The sequence below is a fragment of the Silene latifolia genome, chromosome 7 (genome assembly GCF_048544455.1).
Source record: "Silene latifolia isolate original U9 population chromosome 7, ASM4854445v1, whole genome shotgun sequence".
Lineage (NCBI taxonomy): Eukaryota > Viridiplantae > Streptophyta > Magnoliopsida > Caryophyllales > Caryophyllaceae > Silene > Silene latifolia.
The window spans coordinates 119,215,041-119,242,929 of NC_133532.1; the positions used below are offsets into that span (position 1 = coordinate 119,215,041).

Below are 27,889 nucleotides of genomic sequence, written 5' to 3' on the forward strand. Positions count from 1 at the left end.
ACATAATTATTTTTATTCCTTTAAATTATTTTGTATTATGCGGTTTTGATATGGATTAAAGCGTTCATGATTATTGTTCAATATATTTGAACAAAAAAAGTCATATTCACTAAACTGAAAGTGAATACAATAGAACCATGCGATGAATATCACAATAAATAATACACATATTCACTAAACTGAAAATGAATATGATAGTGTCATATAATGAATATCGTACTATAAAGCACATATTCATTAAACAACGTTGTCATATTCACTAAACTTAAAATGAATATAATAGTGATATTGTGAAAGTAACACTACGTAACACTTAAACTGAATATGACCGCGGTAATTTTCTTAAAAGTGGAAAATAATTTTTTGTTTTAAAACAAAATAAAAATAATAATAAAAAAGAGGAAGTTGAGGATGAGTGGGGAGTGGGGAGTGGGGGAGTTGGAGGGAGTATGGAGTATCCTACACATGGGTGTAGGATATAAGAATTGGCTTTTTTCGATGGAGTAGTTATTTTACGGAGTCAATAATTTATGTTTTCTTAACCATTAGGTTAACATCTTTTCTATAGGAGCTCGTAAACTATAATGATCATGATCTTTCATTTACGGAATTTCAAAAGAACACCCACTAGATACAATTAGTCTTGCTGAAGACGGGTCGGAGCAAGTAACGGATAATGCCACTCACAAAACGAATAGGGGGGACAAGGTGGGGCACCCCCATGTGCTTCCCTCTCTCCTCTATATGGGTCATTTGTGAGTAGGGATCACTACAAGAAAAACTAAAACAGGCGACCGAAATTTGGCGACTGATATATTTAGTCGCCAAATTGGCGACTGATTTTCAAATTGGCGACTGAAATCAGTCGCCAATTTGGCGACTGTCTTTTTTAAAAAGGGAATCAAACTTGGCGACCGAGATTTTAAATTTGGCGACTGATTTATGTGTAGTCGCCAAATTGGCGATCGAAATTCGATCGCCAAAATGAATTTCGATCGCCAATTTTTTAGTAAAACCATTTGTCATTTTTTAAAAAGGGAATCAATTTGGCGACCGAGTTTTAAAATTTGGCGACTGATATATGTGTAGTCGCCAAATTTGGCGACTGAAATTCAGTCGCCAAATGGCTTGTCAGTCGCCAAATTTTTTTATAGAAAAACGGAACTCCTCTCTCCTGCTTTACTCTTTCGAAACAAAAAAAAAAAAAAAGAGAGGAAAGCAGCGGGCGATTAAGGCGATGACAACAACCACACAACCACACCACCACTTCCACCACTTCCACCACCGTGACCACCGTTCTCATTGCCTCCATCACTCTCTTTAATTAGGTTAGTTTTTTTTTGTTTAATTTCAGTTTAATTAGTTTAATTTGTTAGATTAATTTGTAGTTAGTTTGATTAATTTGTGGTTAGTTTGTTAGATTTATTTGTAGTTAGTATGTTAGATTAATTTGTAGTTAGATTTAGTTTAATTTGTGTTTGAATTTTGTAAATACTAATATGAAATTTTGTCGCTTTTTTTTTGTAGCAAGCATATGCTTGGTCACCGTCTCAAGAACGGAATGTCCGTATCAGGTACGAGGAAGTCGGTACTCGACGATATCGGGACGTGATTTGGAAGGTAGTTAGGCGCCCAAAGGAACCAGAACACATGAAAGGTATTTAATTAACTTGTTTTGTTATTTGTATTAATTAGTATATACTCTCTTATAATATAAATAATATCAGTAACTTATTAGTTATGATTTCATATGTGTAATTGCAGGTGACAAGTATGAAGGCTTAATAAAGCATACCAAAACTCCCGCTTTTCAGAAGAAGTCTAAGCAAGCATCCCTCAACAAAAGAGGAGGAAAGGAAGACGCCGTGAACGAGCCTACTCATTACGCGGGTTCACGATCGTTCTGGAATCGTATGTTGGGGGTAAGTTTGTCTATTATTTGACACTTTTTTTTTGTTTTCAATGCAACATGTTTATTTTATGTTAGATTTTTTGTTGATTTTCTAACATGTATGTTTTTTTTTTCATTCAGAGAGGAAAGAAGAAGTCACAGCCGATTGCGACGGTACCGGATTTAAGCCATTTGCGGACACGCATTCCAGGGTTGACCACAAAGGGGTTAGAACTTGGACTAAGCCAAAAGACAAGCAATTATATTTAAGTTTCCGTAACACTTAATTTTTGTTAATTTACTCTCTTTTAAAATGTCGTATATAAGGTGGTTACCATATTAACTTACAACCATTTGTTTAATATTGTAGGAAGCATTTGAACAAGAAAAAGCCGCCAATCCGAAACTCCAGGATAATGACATATGGTATAAGTTGGTGGATGGCTTCAAGAAAGGGCACGTGTATGGTACCGGAAGTTCAACACCGGCTTTCTATGAGAAAACGCGTAGGAGATCGACTTCAACAATTCCCAGCAACACGTATCAACCGGGAATTATTAGTCAACTTCAAGGTCAAATAAGAGAGCGTGATGAACGTGATGCCAAACGTGATGAAGAATTGCGCCAAATGAAGGAAAGAATGGCAATGTTTGAGACTTGGTGGCAAGGTTGTAACCCGGACTGGACCCAACTACGATCCAAATGATCCGCATGGTCCACATGGGGGGAGTGGAGCCGGTGTTGGCTTCCAAGTAAGATGATTGGGAGGTTAGCTTAGCTTGTAAGACTTGAACATTTAGACTTGAACATTTAGAATAGCTTAGCTTGTAAAACTTTCATTTTCAATATATGAAATGAAGTTTGAGAAATTGGGAGGTGTTGGGTTGAAATGTATGGTGTTGTGTGTGTTGAAATGGGATGTATGGTGTTGTGGAACATCGGTTTGTATGCAGGTTGTAAATTTTTGGCTAGCAATGAAAACGAAAAAAACCACCAAAACATACAGTGGTTTTGGCGACTGATTTGTGATTTGGCGACAGCAATTCAGTCGCCAAATTGGCGACTGATTAAAGGTAGTCGCCAAAATGGCGACTGAATAGCAGTCGCTAAATCCCAATTCAGTCGCCAAATTTGGTAGCCAAAGCTACGTCACCCAAAAAAGGCGCGAGTTGGCATTTGGCATTTCTATTGATCGCCAAATTGGCGACTACCTTTAATCAGTCGCCAATTTGGCGACTACCCAATCAGTCGCCATTTTTGGTATTTGGCGACTGATTTGGCAGTCGCCAAATTTGGCGACCGACTTTAGTCGCCAAAGCTAGAAAAGGCGACTAAGGTCCGCGACTAACGTTTGGCGACTGATTTCAGTCGCCAAATTGATTTTGGCGACTGATTTCAGTCGCCAAAATCAGTCGCCTGTTTTAATTCTTTTTGTAGTGGATGGCAATGGGTAGGGTCTGGGTAGGGTCCGCCTAGACCCGGACCCGACCCGAGATTTTCCCTTTGGACCCGTACCCGACCCAGACCCGCAAGGGTCTAAAATTTGAGGACCCATACCCGGACCCTATGGGTAAGGGTAGGGTCTGGGTCTACCCGCAGGTCCGAGTTTCAGCCACTTTAGTAACAGGATTAACAACTATGGGGTCTATAATATTAAAAAAAAAATTCATACTACTTTAATATTATGAGTTTATTAATCTCTATTGTACACTACCAAATCCAATATACATACCAAAGAGATTAAGAAAGACAAAGAAGACCTAAATTAGTTTTACATCCAAATACATGTGAAAGAATGAAACTCGGAACCCAAAAATCAATACCGTACTTGATAGTCGTCTCCATCTGACCGTCGCTGGCTGCCGTTAATGGTGGTTGTCGGTTGCCGCCTATTAGAGAGGTGGTTGCCGATCGCGTGTCGTCTTTGTGGTGGTGGTTTTCTTGTGTCAGTGGTGGAGTGGTGGTATTGTCAGAAGAGTTTGGTTGGATTTTATCACTTTATGGGATGAGGGAAGAGAAAGAGACTTTAGTTGGGTTTCTACGGTCTGCCAGTATGAATTCAGGAAAGTTGTAATTTTTTTTTTTTTTTTTTTTTTTAATAAAGGGTCTAAGGGTCGGGTATGGGTCTCATAACTTAGACCCGGACCCGGACCCGAAATATTTTCTTAAGACCCATACCCGACCCATACCCATTGGGTCTGAAAAAATGAGACCCATACCCGACCCATTAGGGTCCGACCCTCAGGGTCTGGGTCGGGTCCCCGACCCACTGTCATCCCTATTTGTGAGGGAAAATGGTATCCGTCACTCTGGAGTGACGGATACGTGCCGTCACAAATGAGATTTTGTGCACTAGATATGATCATTAAAAGTTACTCGATTTAAAATTTTAGGCTAATCATAATTCTTGTCACGACTCACGAGTTTAGAGAATGATAAAAAAAAAGGGATATTCTACATGGTACCCCTCTATTTTTCGACTTTCTACATGGTACCCCTACACTTTTTAAAACATACATGGTACCCCTAATTGTTGTCATTATCCCTAAGTGTACCCTTAAACTTTATTTTCCATCAATTAAACTCAGTTTTAGGCGTTAGGTAATGACTTGGACGCGTAACCAAACTTGTCATTTATTATCCATGACATAAGGACTCTATTGGGCTCAATATCCATCTCGATCCTAATATTTATTATTGATATATATATATATATATATGGGCTAAAAAGTTTTTGACGGAGAATTTATTAATTCCTTGCCAAATTATCACGTCCAAAGATGGATATTGAGCCTAATAGAGTCCTTATGTCATGGGATGATAAATGCCAAGCTTGGTTACGCGTCCAAGTAATCATTTAACGCCTAAAACTGAGTTTAATTGACGGAAAATAAAGTTTAGGGGTACATTTAGTGATAATGACAACAATTAGGGGTACCATGTATGTTTTAATAAGTGTAGGGGTACCATGTAGAAAGTCGAAAAATTAAGAGGTACCATGTAGAATATCCCTAAAAAAAAAAATTCAAATCGAAGACATTGTAAAGACAGATAATTTTATTATTCGAATTCATAAGTACTTATTATTGAATTTCATGTAAGCTCAACAAATAAGTGGAACAGAGTTAATAAAATCAAGTGGAAATTCTAACATGCATAGCTGCATACAAACACCAAATGGAAACAGACTACTAATAAACATACATCTTAGTTACTACGTCTCTCTTAAAACCGTTATAAATGTGAAACGGATCTTATTGCATCGTTCAAACAAACGGTATGGTCCAATTGATGTGGTGATAATTGTTGTAATCATTATAATAAAACGGGCCACGAAGGTAATAATCGTAATAATTTTCATCGAGGTTATAGTTGATTTTACGAGACCTTTTAGTAGCATTAACTAGAGTTTGTAATCTAAACTCCTCATTAGAGTCAAATGGACGTCGCAAATCTTTGATGTTCGCCGATAATCGCTTGTCTAACTTTTGTGCATTATCCAAATTATAACACCAACGCAAGTCGAGGGACTGAAGATGACGACAACCGTCAAGGATTGCAGTAAGACCATCATATGTCATATTATTTCCAATTAACTGAAGGTGACGCAATTCAGGCATGCTTCTTGCAATTGCCAGTGCCTCCTTATCACATTTCGACTTTTGATAGATCCTGTTCAATTTGAAAGTTGTGACGGAGGGACAAGAATTAATAAGAGGAACGGTATTCTTTCCTCGAAATTTGCAGATAGTAAGTTCTAGTTCCTCCAAACACGATAGCTTTTTAAGTGCTCCCTTCAGTGCTTTGACAGATATGTTGGTACAAATTGCAAGCCGGAGGCGTTTAAGTTGACTCGATCTGCAGTAAAAATAGAGTTAGAATTATCAAACTCATACTTATTGACATAGAATCAAGTTCGGTAAAAAAAGGAAAGACGAGGAATCAACATTGAAAAATTCAATTAAATATTCAATATCAAGGTATGTGAGTATAATACTCCGTATTACGGTATAATCAGTAATAATATTGGGAAAATGATAAATACAGCCCTAAAATGATAAATACAGCCCTTAGGGCTGTATTTAAGGTAACAAAAAAGGAAAGAAAAACTTAAATCAAACATTAATGACATCAATTTACGCGTAATTGTGTCATAAATTCCTAATTTAATTCCATTTTGGGAAGTAATTTAATTCTTAAATACAACCCTTAGGGCTGTATTTATCATTACCCATAATATTGTTATGATATGAATAATATCTAGAGTTACCTATAGCGGAACTAACGGCCTAGCAGGGCAGTTGCCCTCAGGCCTCAAGCAATTGAAGCATAACAGTTTTAGTTAAAATTTCCGATTCTATTACTAGTTTACCATCCAAATTTCCAATTAACCTAAAATCTTGTTTCCGTCACGAACCTCTAAAACACCGAAATACGTCGTCATGAATTCACGATAATATGGCAACTACGCCTGCATTAACAAACAATTCAAGAACACGTACCGAGATGCAACATAGGAGCGAAGCTTATCAGAGCCAAAACCCTCAATATCGAGATCGATTAAACCCCCGACACTACGATCGACCGCATTGCACGTCATCTTCTCATACTTATCATCCAACCATGGTTTGTCCAAGTTATCGACATGGATGGTGCGCCACATGCAGGGGTCTTTGCACAAATTGTACCATGATTTACATACAAATTGAGCCGACTCGAGAATTTGAAAACACCCTAACTTCATTAGAATCGTTAAAGTAACGTCGTCCGGTAATTGTAGCCATGTTGAACAGCTTTCCATGGATGTCACTTGATTATCATTAGGGTTTGTATTTGACAACGAAGTAGAAATCTTTCTTTTTTTTCTTTTTTTGGTAAGCGAAGTAGACATCTTTGTCGTATACCTAGAGAAGAGAGATGATCCAACTTTCATTGTTAGGTCACAGGGGTCAAAGATTAATGTTAATATAATAAATCAACGAAAGAAAACTTGGGAAACCATTAGTCCAATACAAACAATAACCGGCAAATTTTAAAGTAAGTCGACCCCCTCCCGCATTAATAATTTACGTTTGTTTTCTAAGTACGGAGTAGCTATTTTCCCGAGTCAATAATTTATGTTTTCTTAACTATTAGGTTAAGATCTTTTCAATACAAGCTCATAAACTATAATGCTTAGGATTACGGGTGATAATGAGACGAGACAACTATCGCGAGCAATTCGAGCTCGAGGTCGGTTTGATAACTTAACTAGTCAAGCCGATCTAACGTTGGTTCGGCTCGAAATTGTGTGATAAAATAATGTTTGTATAATCATACTCCCTCCGTCCCAGTTATGTGTTTGCCTTTGGTTTTGGGACAAAACCAAGGAAAGAGGAGCGAGTCAATTATAGATGACAAATAGACACCCCAAAATAGAATAGGCAAACAAATGACCGGAGTGGAATAAGTATTAAATTTTCCATTGATTTGTCCAATATTATTTTTATTTATAACCTTTCAGTTCCTTATATTGAAAATATAAAAAAAAAAAAGATAAATTAACTATTATTGTTCCGGGTGTAATTCCGAAGCAGTTATTTGTGACCACGTAAGCTTGTTGAATGATGTCTTTGACTTGTCTCTTCCTTTCGCTCTTTCCTGTTTAAGATGAACAAACTGAGGGCTCGGCTTGGGGCCGAACGTACTCACTCCGACGCTCAATTCAGTAAACTTAAAGAGATTAAGTTGTGTGTTACTTGGCGAAGAATATTGTAGAGAGATAAGGGAGTTTATACCAGATTAGTGTATTGTGAGATGAATTGTGGATTATTGGACGATATTTCGGATCGTTTTCTCAATGAGGATTGAGGAGTATTTATAGACTTTCACCTTTTGTCACGTAGTGGCCAAGTGGCCAAGTGGCAGAGCAGGTGGAAAGACGGTTCTACCTTCGGCCGAGGGACCCATGGCGGTGTGGCCTGGTTGACTCCATGTCGAGGGATTTGGATGTGAGTACGCGGATATGCCTCCCGGTGGCTAGTTGCCTAGCCGAGACCCAGTGACAAGCCGACAGTCGCGTCAGTTAGGGTCATGTCTAATACGTTGACTTGCTGTCTTTTAGCTTTGACCTTGCTCAATGTGTTGACTCGGTCAGCGGGTGCAGAATATGCCCCATCAATTTGCCCCCAGCGTAGTCTATGCCGTGGTATGGACCTTCGATGAGTGTCGAGCGTATTCTGCGCAAGTTGAACTTCTTCCTCGGCTTCTTCTTCCTCGGCTTGGTTCTGTTCAGGCCGTACCATATCCCCCCTCCACATGGATGTGTAATGGACATCAGATGTTGAAAAGAAGAAGGCGCTGGCCGAGACCAAGGTTGAGAGTGCCGGGTGCTTTTGATTGCCCCCGGCCGGTGCTGCCAAGCTTGGTTGATCAGCTGGTCGTTGGCGAGTAGGTATCAGGAAGCGTGTCAAAGAAGAGTGGTTACTGTGTGTCGATTGACATTCCGTGGCTGCATGCTTGACACGTGGCCTAGTGCTGATTGGCTGACGCTTCATGGGCTTTGCTCTGATTGGTCAATTGAATGGGCTTTGCTCTATAAATAGAGCAGTGTGCCCCTCATTTTGACCGCAAAATTTCATTTTCTCAAAAAAAATTTCCTCTTTCTAGTTTCTTTCGAAGTGCTTTCTTTCTCTAACTTTCGAAGCGTTACCCGGTGTGATACTTTCTCCAAGGTAAACAAACAAATTTTTCCAACTTTTTACTTGTTAAATAATTGTTGTCACCATGTCTTCTGCGGATGCTCAACCCAGTACCTCTGCGCCGGGGGGCGAACCGTCGCGTCCTGAGGAGCAGGAGCCACTGGTCGTCACCCCGATAGGGTTTGGGGGTCCCAAGCCGCCTTCTCCTGAAATTGATCCAAAATTTTTGGAGGATTTTTCTGATGATGATGATGAGGCGACTCAATCTGATGAAGAGAGGCCGCAGCTCTTGGATCACGGCGACGCCTGCTCGATCAGTCCTGATCGTGCTTGGACGAATAAGTTCGCTAGTTGCTCCGGTCCTGATCTTTTTGAAGATCATTACTCCTTCGGCAGGGGGTATAAAATTGTTATCCCTGAGGAGGGTCAGGCGGTCTGTTGCCCTCCCAAAGGCTGTATCGGCGTGTACATCAGACACCTGGAGTATGGGCTCCGGTTTCCTCTGAATGTACACGTTGCTGCTATAATTAAAGCCATGAACGTCGCCGTGGCACAACTGCATCCGTTGGCCATTAGGACGATAATTGGCTTTGTGTGGCTCTGTCTCTTTAAGGGGGAGGCCCCAACGGTTAACCTGTTCCGCCGGCTTCATCACCTTAGGCAGACCACCTTAGGTGGCACGGGGTGGTACAGCATACAGACCGAGGCGGGTTATGTTACAGTTTCGAAGTTGTCATCTTGCAAGGACTGGAAGGGGCGGTGGGTATACGTCGAGGTTCCGGATGACTATCCGCTGCCCCGGTCCTTCCAGAGCCGCGTCAACTTGCGGTGTGAGAATCAAGGGGAGCACGACAAATATGTCTCCCGGAATAAGCTTAAGATGGACGCCAGCAGGGTCCATCTTAATGAGGACGAGTTGCGGGCAATGAGGCTGTTCGAGGCTGAGAAGGATGGCACGGCGAAGGGATGGATGCCCCCGACGCAGATCGTCCTTCAAGACGAGCTGCTTTGCCACGTCGGCCTCATACCGGCCCTCAGCCAAGGTGAGTGGGGTCGGTATGAGGCCCACTTTTGCTTTTAATCCTTCTGTATAGCCTCGGTTAACTTCTTTTGCTTAACTCTTGCTTCGTTTCTTTTGCAGACCGATTTGGCCCGGAACTGCCTGTCTCCGTCCTCAAGCGGTTGGGACTTGGTGAGGACGGGAGAGTTGTTGAGCTGCATCCTAAGGCCCTGCCCCGTGATCGCAGACCGGCCCCCCACGAACTTATGGAGCAGCAGTTGAAGGCACTGGATGTGACGGTGGCTCAAGCGCAGATTGCTGGTAACGTGCCGCGCCGGAGACCAAAGAAAACGTCTACGGCGGCAACGGCGCCAACTCCAGCTCAGTCTTCAATCCCCGTGGTCCAAAAGGAGCAGGTGGTCATCGATGTTGAAGAGGAGGTCACCGTTGCGGAGGCACCTCTTCTTTCATAAAAAAAGAGGAAAGAGGCAACGTCTGCCGCTGCTGCTGTTACCGAGGCCGGGAAAGGAAAGGGACCAGCCGACCCTCTGCCCAAGAAGGCCAGGACTGGTACGGATCTTACCCATGGCTCGGATTTAGCAGGTTCATTGGGCATTCCTGATGACAGACTCTCTGACATGTCAATGAATGTTGACATGGATGCTTTGTCTGGATTTTTTGTAGATCAACCGCCTAAGGCTGCTGTTCTCACCGACCAGCAGTTGGAGAAGCAGCCTGTGCAGACGGGCGTTAAAAATGTCACCGCCGACTCCTCATCCCAGAAGGTTTCCCCCGCTCAGCTTGTGGCGGAAGGCACAAGGTTGTGCAAGAAGCTGGCGAAGTGGAATGAACTAGCCGGCGGGTGTATTATGGAGCAGGAAACGGTCATGGCTCGAGCTGCCGGTACACTTGAACGGCTTAGGCTCGATCTTGCCGCTGCTAAGAAGGAGGCCGAGAAGTCGAAGGAGAACTCCCAGGCCGCGATGAAGGATCTCCTCGCTGAGCGAAAGCTTAGGGAGGACGCTGAAAAGGCAGTCCTAGCCGAGAGAGCCAAGGTTGAGGCTGCGTTGGCTGACGCCGCTAAGCTGCGGGAGGAGAGAGAGAAGTTTCAGGGCGGTTACGATGCTATGGTTGAGCAGAGGGAAAAATGGAAGTCCCTGCATCTGACCGAGGCGAAGGAGCACAGGAACACAAAGGCCATCCTTGCTCAGAGGGAGAAGGACATTGAGACGCTGCAAACCGTTGTCATCCCTGAGATGTGTGCCCAGTACCGGGACCAGGCTGAAGAGGCTACCAGGGATGCAATCAAAGAGCTCGTTCCTGAAGGCTCTTTCCCGTGGCAAGCTTTTGACCGGCTTCTGGATGAGAAGGCCGATGCTGCGGAGAAGGCGGCTGTGGAGAAGGCGGAGGCGGCGAAGGCTGCTCAGGAAGCTGAGGCCAAGGCGGCCCATGCTGCAAAGGTGAAGGAGGCCAGAGAGGAGGCTGAGAGAGCAAAGGTTGGTGAATCTTCTGGGCCGCCCACTGATGGTGATGCTGCTACTGCTGCCGGTGGCGAGCAGCAACAAGCATAGGGAGACGGGCGGTCGTCACCGGATTCACCCGGCCCTTCTGACAGCTTTAGCTGTTCGGGGGCCAACTATTGAGCCTTTCCTCCCTGCCATCCTTTTGGCGCTTTCAAGTCTTATGTCTGTAACCTTTTGTTGTACCTTTTGTTTTTGTTAAACTTTGGTACGTTGTGTTTAGGCTATCCCTATGGGGACGGCCGTCGTCTTCGTTTTGCCTTCACCTGTAAACATTTTTCAATAAAGTTTGTTTATTTTGCCTCCATTCAGTTGTCTTCTTACGTTTTCAACATATTGAGCGCTATTTCGTTTTTACTTTCGGCTTGGCCGAGGCAGTTAGAAGGCGCATCTCAATTGTACTTAAAACGGTTCTCAACATGTTGGCATGTCAGTCGCTTCCTCCTCCACCCCCGGTCTTAGCCGAGGCGGACAGATTTGCGCTTCCCAACCGCCGTTGTGAACATGCTAGCGTATCGGTCGTTGTGTCCCCGCTACTCCCGGCTTTGGCCGGGGCAATCGAGGTTACGGCTCGACAGCGTTCGTATCTGTAGACATATTGATCGCTTCCTCTTCCACTCCCGGATTGGCCGAGGCGGTCAGATTTGCGTTTCTCAATCGTACTTATACGTTCCTAAGCGTGTTGGTCGCTTTCGCAGTATCAGCCGCATGGATCGCCCGAAGGGCGTCTACTTTGGTCGCATGTTGGTCGCTTTCGCGAGTATCAACTGCATCTTGTAGTGACTGCCCGGCGTCTACTTAAGCATATTGGTCGCTTTTGCGAGTATCAACTGCCTTTGTTCGTGACTGTCGTGGCGTCTACTTTGGTATGACTACGGAGGGGACAAGCGTTTTGATGGAAATCTTGGATCACTCTTTATAAGATATAATCATGCGTTGGGGTGCCCACAACGGTCCCGGACACCTCCGCCGCTATATGAAGTATTTCCTAAGGTTGTCCGTGTTCCAGTGGCTCATTAGAGGAACACCCTCCATGTCGGTCAGCCGGTATGTATCCGGCCTCATTTCTTCAACCACTTTGTAAGGTCCTTCCCAGTTGGCCGTCATTTGACCATGGATGTTTCCTTTGTTTGTTGCGGCCGACTTTCTTAGGATTAGATCTCCTACTTTTAAGTCCCTTTTGTGGACCCTACGGTTGTATGCTCTTCTCATTCGGTTTTGATAAACTGCCAAGTTGAGCCGTGCTGTGTCTCGACTTTCATCGACCAGGTCTAGGGAGGCTTTCAGGCCTTCCTCATTTTCGACTGGGTCAAAGGTTTGCGTTCTGAATGTCGGCACCCGCTGCTTCAATTGGCAGCACGGCCTCAGACCCATAGACAAGGTGGAATGGACTGTACCCCGTTGCTTCTTTCTCCGTGGTTCGAAGTGACCACAGGACGCCGGGTAGTTCATCATCCCACCTTCCCTTTAGATCTTCAACCTTCTTTTTCAACCCGTTTAGTATCGTTTTATTAGCTGCTTCCGCCTGCCCGTTGCTCTGAGGGTGGCAGACGGCGGAGTATGCGAATTTGATACCGAGCTCTTCTAACCAGTTCATCACCATGTCGCTCCAAAACTCTCGGCCGTGGTCAAAAACCATGACTTGGGGCAACCCAAATCGAGTTATAACGTTCTCCCAAATCACTTTTCTTACGGCCGCCGTGGTCTTGGCAGGTACCGCGACAGCTTCGACCCATTTGGTGAAGTAGTCAACGGCGACAATCAGGTACTTTCTTCCTCCGGAGGCCGTTGGAAATGGCCCTAATAAATCCATCCCCCACTGTGCAAAAGGAAGGGGACTAAGCACCGGTTGCAGGTCTCGGGAAGGAGCATGTATTACCGGAGCATGCATTTGACAGTTCTTGCACTTCTTGGTCTTCGTTCTGGAATCCTCAAGCATGGTAGGCCAGAAGTAGCCGGCTCGGAGAGCTTTGTGGGCTAGCGTTCTTGCCCCCATGTGATGTCCACAGATGCCTTCGTGTATCTCTGTCAGTATTAGCTCCGCGCCGGCTGGGCCGACACATTTCAAGAGTGGCCTTATTACAGACCTCCTATATAATTCTCCTTCGAACAGCAAGTACCTTGCGGCGATCCTTTTTATCTTCTGCGAGAGACTGCGGTTCTCCGGCAATTCATTTGTAAGTTTGAATTTCATTATCGGAGTCATCCACGTCGTCTCGGCTTCTATGTCGCCCACCATGCCGACGGTCTCAGTGATGCTTTTAGCATTCCTGATATCCACCAGCACGGTTCGACTGACATTCTTGATGCTTGAACTGGCAAGTTTTGAGAGAGCGTCGGCTCGGTTTTTCTCAGACCTGGGGATGCACTGTATTTGGAAAGATTTCAATTTTGCAGTGTCAGCTTTTACCCTTTCCAGATATCTTACCATCCCGTCGTCTCGAGCCTCATACTCTCCTCTGATTTGATTAGTCACTAAGAGTGAATTTGTCTTCAACACAATGTGCTCTGCCCCGGCAGCTCTAGCTAACTCGACTCCAGTTATCACCGCCTCATATTCGGATTCATTGTTTGAGGCCGAGAAGTTAAACTTCAAGGCGTACTCAAACACGTCCCCGTTAGGGCTGATGATAAGGATGCCGGCTCCTGAGCTGTTTGCCGTGGAGGACCCGTCGGTGTATACTTCCCACACCCCGGGATGTGATTCTTCTTGATATGTGCACTCGGCCAGGAAGTCTGCAAGCGCTTGCCCCTTTATCGAAGGCCTCGGCTTGTATTGAATGCCGAAGCCGGATAACTCTACTGCCCATTTGATGAGCCTGCCGGATTTTTCGAATTTTTCCAATGCTTTCTCCAATGGCTGGTCGGTCAAGACCGTCACGGGATGTGCGTCGAAGTAAGGTTTTAGTTTCCTTGCGGCAACGACGACGGCGAAGGCCGCTTTTTCAATCAGTGGGTAGTTTCTTTCGGCGGCTAACAGTGTATGGCTGATAAAGTAGATTGGGTGTTGCTGTTTGTTTTCTTCTCTGACGATTACGGCGCTGACAGTGGCCGAGGTAACTGCTAAATACAGGTATAGCGTCTCCCCCAGCGTCGGCCTGGACAGGGTCGGGAGAGTTATTAGGTGGTCTTTCAGTTGTTTGAAAGCCGCACTCTGTTCCTCCCCCCAGCAAAAGTCTTTATTCCCCTTCAACACTTTAAAGAATGGGGTGCTCTTGTCGGCCGACCGAGAGATGAAGCGGGCAAGAGCCGCCATTCTCCCGGTCAGCATCATAACCTTTTTGCGATTCCTCGGCTTCGGCAGGTCCAGTATTGCTTGGACTTTCTCTGGATTGGCATCAATTCCCCTGGCGCTGACAAGAACGCCGAGGAACTTACCGGCTCGGACACCGAAGTTGCATTTCTTTGGGTTAAGCTTCATTCTATATTTCCTTAGTGAACAAAATGTCTCGCTCAAGTCGGCCAAGTGCTCGCTGTCAGACTTGCTTTTTACAATAGCATCGTCGACGTAAGCCTCGATGTTTCGCCCTTTTTGATCTTGAAACACTTTGTCCACCAGCCTAGTGTAAGTTGCGCCAGCGTTTTTCAAACCGAACGGCATCATTTTATACATGTATGTGCCGTGTATGGTGATGAATGCGCACTTAGGCATGTCTTCTTCGGCCATGAATACTTGATGGTACCCTGAGAAGGCGTCTAGCAGGCTCAGCATAGTGTAGCCTGCCGTTGCGTCAATTAAACTATCTATTCGAGGCAAGGGATAGCAATCTTTAGGGCATGCTTTATTAAGATTTGTAAAATCAACACACATCCTCCACGCCCCTGATGACTTCTTTACCATTACAACATTTGCTAGCCACTCAGGGTAAGTACAAGGCATGATAAAGCCTGCCTCTAATAGTTTATCTACCTCAGCCTTGATGGCCTCATCTTTCTCGGCTGAGGAGTTCCTCATCTCCTAGACCTGCTGTCTGACCATGTGTCGAATGACACGCGGCGATCGGCTCCTCGCACCCTTAGTCCGGCTTCTCTCCCCGTGGCGGGAAGGGCTTCTTGTTGTCCGACTTTGGAAAGTCGGACTTCTTTCTTCATTTCTTCGGGGGTGGCCTCGTTGATGCCGCGGCGACGCTATCCTCCCGCGAGTGGGGGAAGGACTTCGGTCTGCCACTGGCAGCACGGGCACCGCCGACGTCTTTGTATGCCCAGCTCCTTGTATTACTTCGGTTATGTTGGTCGGAGTCACTTTATGGGCCCTGGTTACCTGTGGGTGCGCTACCGTCCCCGTCGCCGTGACAGGGGTAATCGGTGTACTACCCATCAAGTCCAGGAATAGCTTCAATTTGGCTGCATCGACCACATGTCCCATGACAGTGACTTGGTCGGTAGGCAGCGGTGTTTCTGGCTCTCTCGGCATCCCGTACTTCACCGGCTCAATCACTCGGCCGGTGGGGGAATGCCCGATCTCAGAATTAGGGAACGTTTCATCCTGGTAGAATTCGGTTTCTACACCCACAATTTCTTGTTGTTTTGACATCCTCTTAGCTGCTTGAATGGTTTTTTTTTTTGTAAGGTAGGTGACTAGCTTTTAGTGTCTAGATCCCCACAGACGGCGCCAATTATTCCGGGTGTAATTCCGAAGCAGTTATTTGTGACCACGTAAGCTTGTTGAATGATGTCTTTGACTTGTCTCTTCCTTTCGCTCTTTCCTGTTTAAGATGAACAAACTGAGGGCTCGGCTTGGGGCCGAACGTACTCACTCCGACGCTCAAGTCAGTAAACTTAAAGAGATTAAGTTGTGTGTTACTTGGCGAAGAATATTGTAGAGAGATAAGGGAGTTTATACCAGATTAGTGTATTGTGAGATGAATTGTGGATTATTGGACGATATTTCGGATCGTTTTCTCAATGAGGATTGAGGAGTATTTATAGACTTTCACCTTTTGTCACGTAGTGGCCAAGTGGCCAAGTGGCAGAGCAGGTGGAAAGACGGTTCTACCCTCGGCCGAGGGACCCATGGCAGGCCGGCTGGCCTGGTTGACTCCATGCCGAGGGGACTGGATGTGAGTACGCGGATATGCCTCCCGGCTGGCTAGTTGCCTAGCCGAGACCCAAGTGACAGCCGACAGGCTGCGTCGGTTAGGCTGTCTAATACGTTGACTTGCTGTCTTTTAGCTTTGACCTTGCTCAATGTGTTGACTCGGTCAGCGGGTGCAGAATATGCCCCATCAATTATATTTTGGGACACTTGAAGTCATCCAGCAGAACAGTGGTGAAGTCGAGCTCCCATGCCCACTCACCCACTTGAACCGCGACCTTCTTAGCCACTCCTTGGACGCGTCTCAATTTCCCATTGACCGGCTTCAGGCAGCTGTTAGCATCCCGCAGAACTAGCCCCAACCGATCAGCTTCCTCTTTCGTAACAAAGTTGTGGGAGGCGCCTGAGTCGATCAAGGCTCGTGCTTGCTTCTCATTCACCATCAAGTCCATGTACATGAGCCCGATGGATTTCTTGGCGCAAGAATCTTTGTACTTCCCCATCGTGCTAATCCTTTGAAGTGAGCCCATCCGTGGTCGGTCTTCACCATCACTCGAGTCTTCGTTATACTCTTGGTGATAGTCGGCCAACGCCCCATAAAGACGTTCTTGAGCCCCCTTCGGCATCTTCTTGAACATGGCATTGAACTCCGCTTTGTTCGGACAATCGGCCATCTTGTGAGGACCCTTGCACACAAAACACGCGAACGGTTTCTTCGTTGTGGAAGCAGTTGAGTTTCCCGCCTTCGAAGACGAGCTTGAGGGCGAGTTTGTAGTGCTCGCCGATTGGACTTGACTTCCTTGCGAGCGGAACCGACTGTTCCCAACTGAAATGGCGCTATTTTGTGGCCTTTGTCCATTGTACCCACTCTGTGACGCGCCATCATTCCCCGTTGGTGCCACAACTCTTGGTGCCTCTCGCTCCCTGTGAAAGTCGAGCAGGCGCTCCGCGGCCGATATGGTCGAAGACAGAGTTTTGGGATTCTGCCTCATGACCTCCTGTTGTGCCCACCTCTTCAACCCGTCAATGAATTCGAATGTCCTGTCCGTCTAGGACATTTCGGTAATCTCGAGCATGCACGCTGAGAATTCCCTCACATATTCTCGAATTGACTTGGTGTGCTTGATTTCCTTCAACTTCTTCCGAGCAACAAACTCCGTGTTCTCGGGGTAGAAGTGATCCTTCAAGATCCCCTTGAAGTCGGCCCACGATGTCACCGTAATCGTGCCCGCATCAATTTCCTTGTACCTAGCCCTCCACCACATCTTGGCATCGTCGACTAGATACATGCTTGCCGTGACAACTTCCGCGTCTTCGTCGAGCCAACTTACTCGGAAGTATTGCTCCATATCGAAGATAAAGTTATCGACCGCTTTCGAATCCCTCGCCCCATCGTAGGTACGAGGTGGAGGTGCCTTCACCTTATGGCCCCTAACACATTTCCCGTCATTGGCCACCGCTTTCACGAGCGTGGCGCAAGTGTTCTCTAACATCTCGACCTTTCGGTGGAGATGATTGATCTCTTCCTCCCGATCATCGGGGATCGCATCACTGATCGCTTGGATGCGGGTGTTCATCCAGTCCACCTTCGTCTCGAGTTCACAAACCGTCTTCTGCAACTCCTCGAGGCTCGCGGCCATCCGCATAACGACGCCCTCGAGTTTGGGAAACTTGACGTCGAATGATTCCTCTAAGGCATCCACTCGGTCCTCGATTGTTTCTCCCATTTTCTCGATCTCGATAAACAAATGCGGCGTGCAGAAACCCGTTCGAAGACCGGGCTCTGATAGTCTGATACCAAATGTCACGGTCCGGTACTTTTGCAGGATCGTGGAGCGCACCCTTGCCCGGCTCAAGACAAGATGCAAGCGACAAGGATCTTCGTACTAGTGAAGGGTCGCTCACTAGCACGACACTCGGGTCTCGGCAACACTCGACAGGATTGCAACGAGAGCGTCAAGCACTAGTGTTTTTCAAGCACTAGGCATTCATAATCGGTCTCGGGTGTGTGAGTCGGGATCCTAGTGTCGATCCCACAAACACGGCTTGTTAGTAAAGTGAAGGCAAAGAGTCGTTCACAACAAAGCAACAACAAGCAACACGAAGGTACAAGGGAGGAAGCATATTTTCATTCACTAGTACTCCCTAAAGAGGGAAATTTGATATTTACACCCGGGTAGCAGAAGACATTGAAAGTGTAGCATATCGATATACCTATTTATGGAAAGAAAAGTTATGCTAACTATGCTAAACTAGGAAAGTATTTACTAAAAATATACAAGGGAAATGAAATTACATAAGAATGAATAAATTTAAGGGTTCGAAGTGTGCGAATCATCACCTTTGTTAGTTCATCAGTTGACAGCCAATCCGGGTTGTGAGCTTTCAAATCGACGTTGAAAACTTTCCATGCTCTGGTTTTTAAGCTAAAGATATGTACAAAAATCGGCCGCTCTGTGTTTGGTCTGGGATCGCATAAATTTTGGGCAAGGATCACTATTTTATAGTCATCAGTGAAGGAAATGTAGATCTATATACACTCTAACATACTCATATATGTCGAAATTAATTTGTCATAAAATTAATACGGATTTTATGCATGCAAACAATATAATAAAATAGAGAAGAAATCATATCCTTACATTGAAATTTCGGTTCAAATGGGCACAAAAGAAATCTCCTTTTCTTTTGTTCTTGAGCTTTCCTTTAATGGAAGAACAAGATCCAAGTGTAGGATCTCTCCTTAGGAATAATACCCAAAGCTAACTCTTAATCTAATTAATATTATTTGAGCTAGTATAATATTAATCTAGTGAAAAATTGAACCAAAAATTGTTTGTTTTTGCTCCTAAAACCGGGTAGGAGAAGAGGTAAGGAAGAATGTAATTTTTATCTCTCTAAAAATTATATGTCAAGTGAATGAATAATATTATTATCAACCCATGCATATAGTGAATGGTAATAATTTAAGCAAAAAGCACCCTTGTTCTTTCCAAGGGAAAACCGGTTGGGTGGAAGAGGAAGGCCAATGCATGGGCTAGTTGCTCTTCCACAAGAAGCACTAGGTATGCAAGCCTAGTGTAAAAAGAATGATTACATCTTCCACTACACTTAATTTACATTATAAAAATGTGTTAATTAAGTCCAATATTTCGGTCCAAATGGATAATATGAAATCCATTTTATTTTTGTCAATTGTCAATATGTCACATGTCATATGTAACATAAATTTGTTATGTATTTTTAACATATTAAAAATCAACGTATTAATAAAAATACGTCATATGCAAAAATCGACTTAGTAATTCATAATTACTTGTACCAAAATATTTTACTGTTTATAAATCGCATTTATAATAATTCATTCAAATCCAATTGTTTCTTTAAACAATAATTTCATCCGAGTAATGATATAATTCGATTACTCAGACCGTATCTCATTTAATCACATTTCAATTTGATACGTAAATTTTACTTCCAAAATCGTCCGTCAATTTTTCAGGTAATTTAATTAACTCGTAACATTATACGATTAATTAAATGATCAATTAAGAGTGTTGCCCTATAGGTATGACCTAGGGGGTCAACTGATCACCACCGTCACACGACAGTAATGTCAAACTCTAGTCAGCCAATCATTACCGATATATGTTGACCAGTTGACAGTATAAATACTTCCCAATGGTATTCTTTAAAATGAGATTTTAATAATGATATTTAAATCATATGATCGCACTATTGTTGAGGACACATTTCCCAACAATCTCCCACTTGTCCTCGACAAGTGTGCGTCACCAATTCTCTTGTCCTATTACTATCTCCCACTCAATGCAAGGTGTCTTTCAGGTCGTACTTGCAAGTGATCATATCGAGAGTGGTTTCCTCGATCTGGAGAATAACTGTTTTGACCGAATTTATCCACTCTGGATTCCTTCCGAGCGTGGCCACGCATTTCCAGTTCATTACTCCTCGAGTGGCCCTGAGATATTGTTATAACCCTGACTAGGGGTGGACAATTCCTATCGCACTCATTCCCTTCGACTAGCCACAGCCATCATAACCCAAAATATGCCCATTTGACCCCATTTACGAAGGTCGTAGTAACACAAATCAAAGTTAATCAAAGCGTGCCATCTTAGGAGAATAGTCTTTAGTCAAAAGAATCGACTCATTTTGAATACTATAGTAGCTCTCGCCACGACCAGGCTATATAAATTTGCCAGAACTCTATAAGCGGTCATTAGCCCGACAAAATGTTCTTGATCTGCCTATGTGATCGACTAGTCATCTCACATGACTCTATGGCACTTGAACTTGCCATCAATCGCCTCACACTCTAGTCACTTCGAGACGTCACCTCATACAAGTGACTATGGGCAGATACTATGTTAATCCGAGTTCACTTTAACGGGGTTCAATTGTCACTACAACCCGTTTGGATATAACAATGTATGAATTAAAGATAAAAGACAAATGTGATTATGAACATGAACAAAAAACAACACTTTTATTTCATTTCAAAATCTAACAAAAATTTGGTACACGTTTAAGTCCCATGGACGTAACATGTCCATCATGCTTAGCCTGCGATAAAGGCTTGGTGAGCGGATCGGCTATGTTGTCATCCGTCCCAACCTTACATAACGCAATTTCCTTCCTTTCAATAAAATCTCTTATTACATGATATTTTCTAAGTACATGTCTAGATCTATTACTAGACTTTGGCTCTTTAGCTTGGAAGATCGTCCCACTATTATCACAATAGAGAGTGATGGGATCATTGGCGGTAGGTACTACTTTTAGACCTTCCGTGAATTGCTTGATCCACATAGCTTCCTTGGCGCTTCGATCTTTGCTATGTACTCGACCTCCGTTGTTGAATCATGATTCTGACTTCCTTGACTTCCATTGAGCAGCTTGTGATTTCATGTCATCTCTATCTGTTTGGAAGCTTGAGTCCGTGTATCCATTAACACGCAACTCAGTGTCTCCTCCAAACACTAAGATAGAATCCTTAGTTCTTCTCAAGTACTTAAGGATGTTTTTGACGGCAATCCAGTGACTCTCACCTGGTTTTCCTTGATATCTACTCGTCATGCTCAAGGCATACGAGACATCAGGACGTGTGCATATCATGGCATACATGATCGATCCAACAGCGGAAGCATAGGGGATCGATTCCATGCGCTCAACATCATGGGGTTCGGAGGGCGATTGAGTCTTGCTCAATATCGTCCCAGTTACCATAGGTACCAAACCCCTTTTGGATTTATCCATGCTGAATCGTCGAAGAATCTTATCAACATAAGACTCTTGACTTAGTGCCAATATCCTCTTGGATCTATCTCTATAGATCCGGATACCTAATATGCGTTGTGCTTCTCCTAAATCCTTCATTTGGAAGTGGTTACCTAACCACTTCTTAACAGAAGACAACATTGGAATATCATTTCCAATGAGTAGTATGTCATCGACATACAAGATTAGGAACACAACTTTGCTCCCACTAAATTTCATGTATAAACATGGTTCCTCAACATTTCGAGTGAAACCATTTTCCTTTATTACATCATTGAATCGATGATTCCAACTTCTTGATGCTTGCTTAAGACCATAAATAGATCTCTTAAGCTTGCACACTTTGTTAGGATTTTCAGAATCAACAAAACCTTCGGGTTGTATCATGTACACCTCCTCTTCTAAATGCCCATTTAGAAAAGCGGTTTTGACATCCATTTGCCATATTTCATAATCATGAAATGCGGCGATCGCTAACAAAATCCGTATGGATCTTAGCATGGCTACGGGGGCGAAGGTCTCATCATAATGGAGACCTTGGACTTGGGTAAATCCCTTTGCCACTAGCCTAGCTTTGTAGACATCGTCATGTCCTTCTATGCCATTCTTGACTTTGAATATCCATTTGCATTGGAGGGGTCTTGCCCCTTTAGGCAAATCTACCAAGTCCCAAACTTGGTTTTCAAGCATAGAATCCATTTCGGACTTCATGGCTTCAAGCCATAAGGAGGAATTAGGACTAGAGATTGCGGCCTTGTAGGTGGCGGGCTCGTCACTTTCCATAAGCAACACATCGAGTGTTCCATCTTCCTCGATAAGTCCCACATATCGATCAGGATGGCGAATTACTCGACCCGTCCTTCTTAGTGGAGGAGGTACAACCGCGTTAGACGACGAAGGAACTTCTTCTTGCGTTTCTACCTCGGTTTGTGGCTCTTGAACTTCGTCAAGTTCAAAATTTCTCCCACTCTGTCTTTTAGAAATAAAGTCTCTTTCTAAGAAGACAGCCTCGCAAGACACAAACACTTTGTTATCTTGAGGTTTGTAGAAGTAGTATCCTCGAGAATTCAAGGGGTAACCTACAAAGGTGCATTTTTCGGATCTTGGGGCAAGCTTGTTGTCATTCTTGGTCTTGACATAAGCATCACATCCCCAAATTTTCATGTAGGATAGATTAGTAACTCTTCCTTTCCACATCTCAAATGGAGTTTTTCCGGTGGCCTTAGTGGAACTATTATTCAAAGATATAATTGCGGTTTGAATTGCAAATCCCCAAAACGAGTTTGGTAAATCGGTTTGACTCATCATAGATCGAACCATATCAAGTAGGGTTCGATTTATCCTTTCGGCAACACCATTGAGTTGTGGTGTTCCGGGTGGAGAAAGTTGTGATATAATACCACAACCTTTCAAGTGTGAATCGAATTCAAGGCTAAGATATTCTCCACCACGATCGGAACGTAGTGCTTTTATCTTTTTGTCCAATTGGTTCTCTACTTGGTTTTGAAATTCCTTGAATTTCTCAAACGCTTCACTCTTATGTTTCATTAAATAGACATACCCATGTCTACTCAAGTCGTCGGTGAAGGTTATAAAGTAGTCATAATTTCCACGAGCGGTGATAGTCATTGGTCCACATACATCGGTGTGTATGAGTCCCAATAGCTCACTAGCTCGTGTCCCTTTACCACTAAAAGGATTACGAGTCATCTTGCCAAGTAGGCAATATTCGCATATACCATATGATTGATAATCAAATGGTGTAATCACATTAGTCGAAATTAATCTTTTGATGCGATTCTCGTTTATGTGACCTAATCGACAATGCCAAATGAACGCTTCACTTGGGTCACTTGTTTTGAGTTTCTTTGATTGAATGTTATAAATATCATTTGTCGTATTTGAGGTCTCTAAAATGTATATGCCATTGATTGAGGAAGCTTGGCCTATAATCAAGTCGTTCCTAGAAATAGAGCAACGATTGTTCTTAATGACAAAACAAAAACCGTCCATGTCTAGCATGGCGATTGAAATAATGTTTTTAGAGAGCGTAGGCACATAAAAACAATTATGTAAATACAACTCAAATCCGTTTGGCAAAGCTAGAACATAAGTTCCTTTGGATTCGGCCGCTACTCGAGCTTCATTTCCAAGGCGTAGATCCACATCTCCCTTGCTAAGCTTCTCCACATCTCTTAAACCCTGTAAATGATTACAAAGGTGAGAACCACAACCGGTATCTAGTACCCATGTCGTAGTGGAAGTATAATTTATATCAATAACATAAATTTCTTTAGGAATTTTACCTTTCGGAGTGATGATTCCTTCCCTTATATTTCGCAAATATACGGGACAATTCCTAAGCCAATGTCCCATGCCATAGCAATAATGGCACTCATCATTAACTTGCTTGAAGTTTTTGATTTTCTTTCCCTTCTTCTTGAACCTCTTGCCCTTTGAAGCAAGAACTTGATTGCTAGAGCTCCCACTAGCTTTGGCATCTTTATCTTCCAGAGACAAAGACCCTATAGCTTGCATGAGGTAGTCTTCCTGAGACGGACTCACACGAGGTCTAGTAGTAGTGGGTGGTTTAGAAGAGGTGATGAAGTTAAGGTTTCCATCCGAACCTATCCCGAAATGAAGTTCTCTAGTTGTATCGAAATCGTTGTTGGAGCAAATGTCGTCAAGAACATTGTGGTAAGAATCAATAGTTATTGGTGCGGTAGCATTTGATGGATTCATTGTAAAGAACTACAAATATGGAGGAAAAGGAAATATTAACATTTGTCTTTTTAAATCATACTTGCAAATTAACAAGATATGAACATTTATATAGTGACCTCTACCCAACTATTATAAATGATTCCAAGACCCAAATTCATATCAACTTAGGCACGAGATAGCCGATGAAACCCTTATTAATATAACTCGGTGGATTAACGTTTAATCGATTCTACTTTTAGAACTCTTGGTCGATAAAATCACTCTAATGTTTATCTATAGCCCAAAACACATTCAACAAGGGCACGGTAGGGCCGATTCATCCCTTATCAAAAACTTTTGTTGAGTTTAATCCAAATTTCGAATAAATGTGTCCATGATCCAAACTCACATTAATTTGGGCACGGGATGGCCGATGAAACCCTCATCAACACGAATTCGGTGGATAAACATTCATCACCCACTTCCCCTACGTAACAAGGTTTGTACCCCGGGATGGCCGAGTGCACTCCCTCGCGAAATAGGTTTTCATGGTTTCTACTATTTGGTAAGGCTATGTCTCAATTAATTGTTTTAGCGAGAGGTCATGTCAATTTATTATCTATCACGTTTTAAGTGAACTAAAGCGGTGAACTACGATAATTTTAATTGACACGGTCGATAAACTCGATAAGACAATGCATGTTTAGTTATGGCGATTTAGCGATGCATGTGACATAAAATAAAATGCAAGCATAAAATAAATAAATCCTAGTATGGCCTTCCTAAAATAGAAAAACTATTTAACTATTACATTTCGGAAACCAACTCCATTGGTCCCTTGAACTTCGGTTGTGACACGCATCTCGAGGTAACACCGTCTTTATGTATCGCCTTCTTGAAGAAATCCGTCTTTAGGAACTCCGAGATAAATAAAATTACATAGCAAATTACATAATTTCCTATTATACATTTGTAACTTAAAATAAAATAAATCTATTAAATTACAACACGGTGATACGAGATCACAATAAAAATTACAACCGAATCGATATTCCCATACATTTCGGGAAATACCAATTAAAATCTAAGGCCATACTAAGTAAAATTACATAATTTCAAAATTACATAAATTAAAATTATGACAATCATAAAGAAAATTCAGCATTATAATATGTATGAACATGCTCAATTTTTATGCTAAATCGCCTTTAAATAGCCAATATCGTATATTACTCGGTTTTTACGGATTTGCGTGATTTCAACATTTTTATAATCACAAAAATACATAAATTCATATTTATGCACTAGTTAATTACCCTAACCTCTTAGGACTCAAAATTTAGTCTTCACTAATAATTTGACCATAATTAACCCATATTTTTATAAAATTTTTCATAAATGGACCAAGAATTTCAAAAATAAGCCATAAACTTCAAATAAATCACAAAATTTCAAATAAATTCAAAATTTGAAATTTAAATTCATGAACATTCTGGAAAAATACCATGACACTCATAATGTTCAAAATCTTAGGTTTAAAAATTTCGAAATTTTCCGGAAAAATAATGTTGCGGTTTATCGGTTTCTAATAAAATAATCATAAAAACATGGAAAAATTATATTCAAAAACTTTTCAATTTTAGATCTGAAAAATATAATAAAATGCAACATTAGACGTTTTTCCTAAGTCATAGATTATGTTTTATTAATTTTTCACTAATAATGTCACTATTTATGCTATTTTTCTTCAAAAATTCATAAATCATGCAAAAGGACTTCTTTATAGCCAATTATTTTACACACATCTTGCAAAATTGCATGTGACAAAATATTAAATTTCTATGACCAGATTCGAAATTTAACTCATATTAACCTATTTTTCACCTAAATCCGAATTTAATAATGAAAAATCCATTTTTCGAGCATAACAAGTCCAAAAATTATGAAACTTTACAGGTTATCTCAAAATAATATGTGTGACAACATATCCAAAAATCACTGAAAAATTCGAAGTTTAGCTATTTTTAGTCCGAAAATGACATTTTTACTCATAAAATCACATTTAAATGTCATTATTATATAATATGAACAATAAAAAATCCGTAAAATTAACCAAAATATCCTAAAACATTTTAGGACCAGAAATATTAACATGCATGGATTAATTTCGTGATATTTCATAATAACACAAAATACACAAGTTTTATATGTTATTCTTTATAACTCGGAAAAACTTTTAACCGATTTGCATGCAAACAACCGTGGCTCTTGATACCGATTGAAGGAAATGTAGATCAATATACACTCTAACATACTCATATATGTCGAAATTAATTTGTCATAAAATTAATACGGATTTTATGCATGCAAACAATATAATAAAATAGAGAAGAAATCATATCCTTACATTGAAATTTCGGTTCAAATGGGCACAAAAGAAATCTCCTTTTCTTTTGTTCTTGAGCTTTCCTTTAATGGAAGAACAAGATCCAAGTGTAGGATCTCTCCTTAGGAATAATACCCAAAGCTAACTCTTAATCTAATTAATATTATTTGAGCTAGTATAATATTAATCTAGTGAAAAATTGAACCAAAAATTGTTTGTTTTTGCTCCTAAAACCGGGTAGGAGAAGAGGTAAGGAAGAATGTAATTTTTATCTCTCTAAAAATTATATGTCAAGTGAATGAATAATATTATTATCAACCCATGCATATAGTGAATGGTAATAATTTAAGCAAAAAGCACCCTTGTTCTTTCCAAGGGAAAACCGGTTGGGTGGAAGAGGAAGGCCAATGCATGGGCTAGTTGCTCTTCCACAAGAAGCACTAGGTATGCAAGCCTAGTGTAAAAAGAATGATTACATCTTCCACTACACTTAATTTACATTATAAAAATGTGTTAATTAAGTCCAATATTTCGGTCCAAATGGATAATATGAAATCCATTTTATTTTTGTCAATTGTCAATATGTCACATGTCATATGTAACATAAATTTGTTATGTATTTTTAACATATTAAAAATCAACGTATTAATAAAAATACGTCATATGCAAAAATCGACTTAGTAATTCATAATTACTTGTACCAAAATATTTTACTGTTTATAAATCGCATTTATAATAATTCATTCAAATCCAATTGTTTCTTTAAACAATAATTTCATCCGAGTAATGATATAATTCGATTACTCAGACCGTATCTCATTTAATCACATTTCAATTTGATACGTAAATTTTACTTCCAAAATCGTCCGTCAATTTTTCAGGTAATTTAATTAACTCGTAACATTATACGATTAATTAAATGATCAATTAAGAGTGTTGCCCTATAGGTATGACCTAGGGGTCAATCGATCACCACCGTCACACGACAAGTAATGTCAAACTCTAGTCACCAATCATTACCGATATATGTTGACGGTTGACAAAGTATAAATACTTCCCAATGGTATTCTTTAAAATGAGATTTTAATAATGATATTTAAATCATATGATCGCACTATTGTTGAGGACACATTTCCCAACAATCTCCCACTTGTCCTCGACAAGTGTGCGTCACCAATTCTCTTGTCCTATTACTATCTCCCACTCAATGCAAGGTGTCTTTCAGGTCGTACTTGCAAGTGATCATATCGAGAGTGGTTTCCTCGATCTGGAGAATAACTGTTTTGACCGAATTTATCCACTCTGGATTCCTTCCGAGCGTGGCCACGCATTTCCAGTTTATTACTCCTCGAGTGGCCCTGAGATATTATTATAAC

General features: G+C 42.1%; 1 protein-coding gene across 1 annotated transcript; it reads right to left on the reverse strand.

The window, feature by feature from the left end:
* Nucleotides 1-5,038: 5,038 nt before the first annotated feature.
* LOC141590630 (putative F-box/LRR-repeat protein 23) lies at nt 5,039-6,554 on the reverse strand. The gene is made up of 3 exons (XM_074411205.1): nt 6,394-6,554; nt 5,279-5,749; nt 5,039-5,051 (listed from the first exon to the last, which is right to left on the reverse strand). Exons 1-3 carry the CDS (start codon nt 6,552-6,554, stop codon nt 5,039-5,041), a joined length of 645 nt encoding a protein of 214 aa, XP_074267306.1.
* Nucleotides 6,555-27,889: the final 21,335 nt, after the last annotated feature.

What these genes read in the sequence shown, in the direction of transcription:
- LOC141590630 (XM_074411205.1), bottom strand. Translation starts at nt 6,554, where the DNA reads ATGTGGCGCACCATCCATGTCGATAACTTGGACAAACCATGGTTGGAT. An exon ending in CGCTCCTATGTTGCATCTCG is followed by an intron (nt 5,750 to 6,393) that starts GTACGTGTTCTT and finishes TTTTTACTGCAG; the next exon opens with ATCGAGTCAACTTAAACGCC.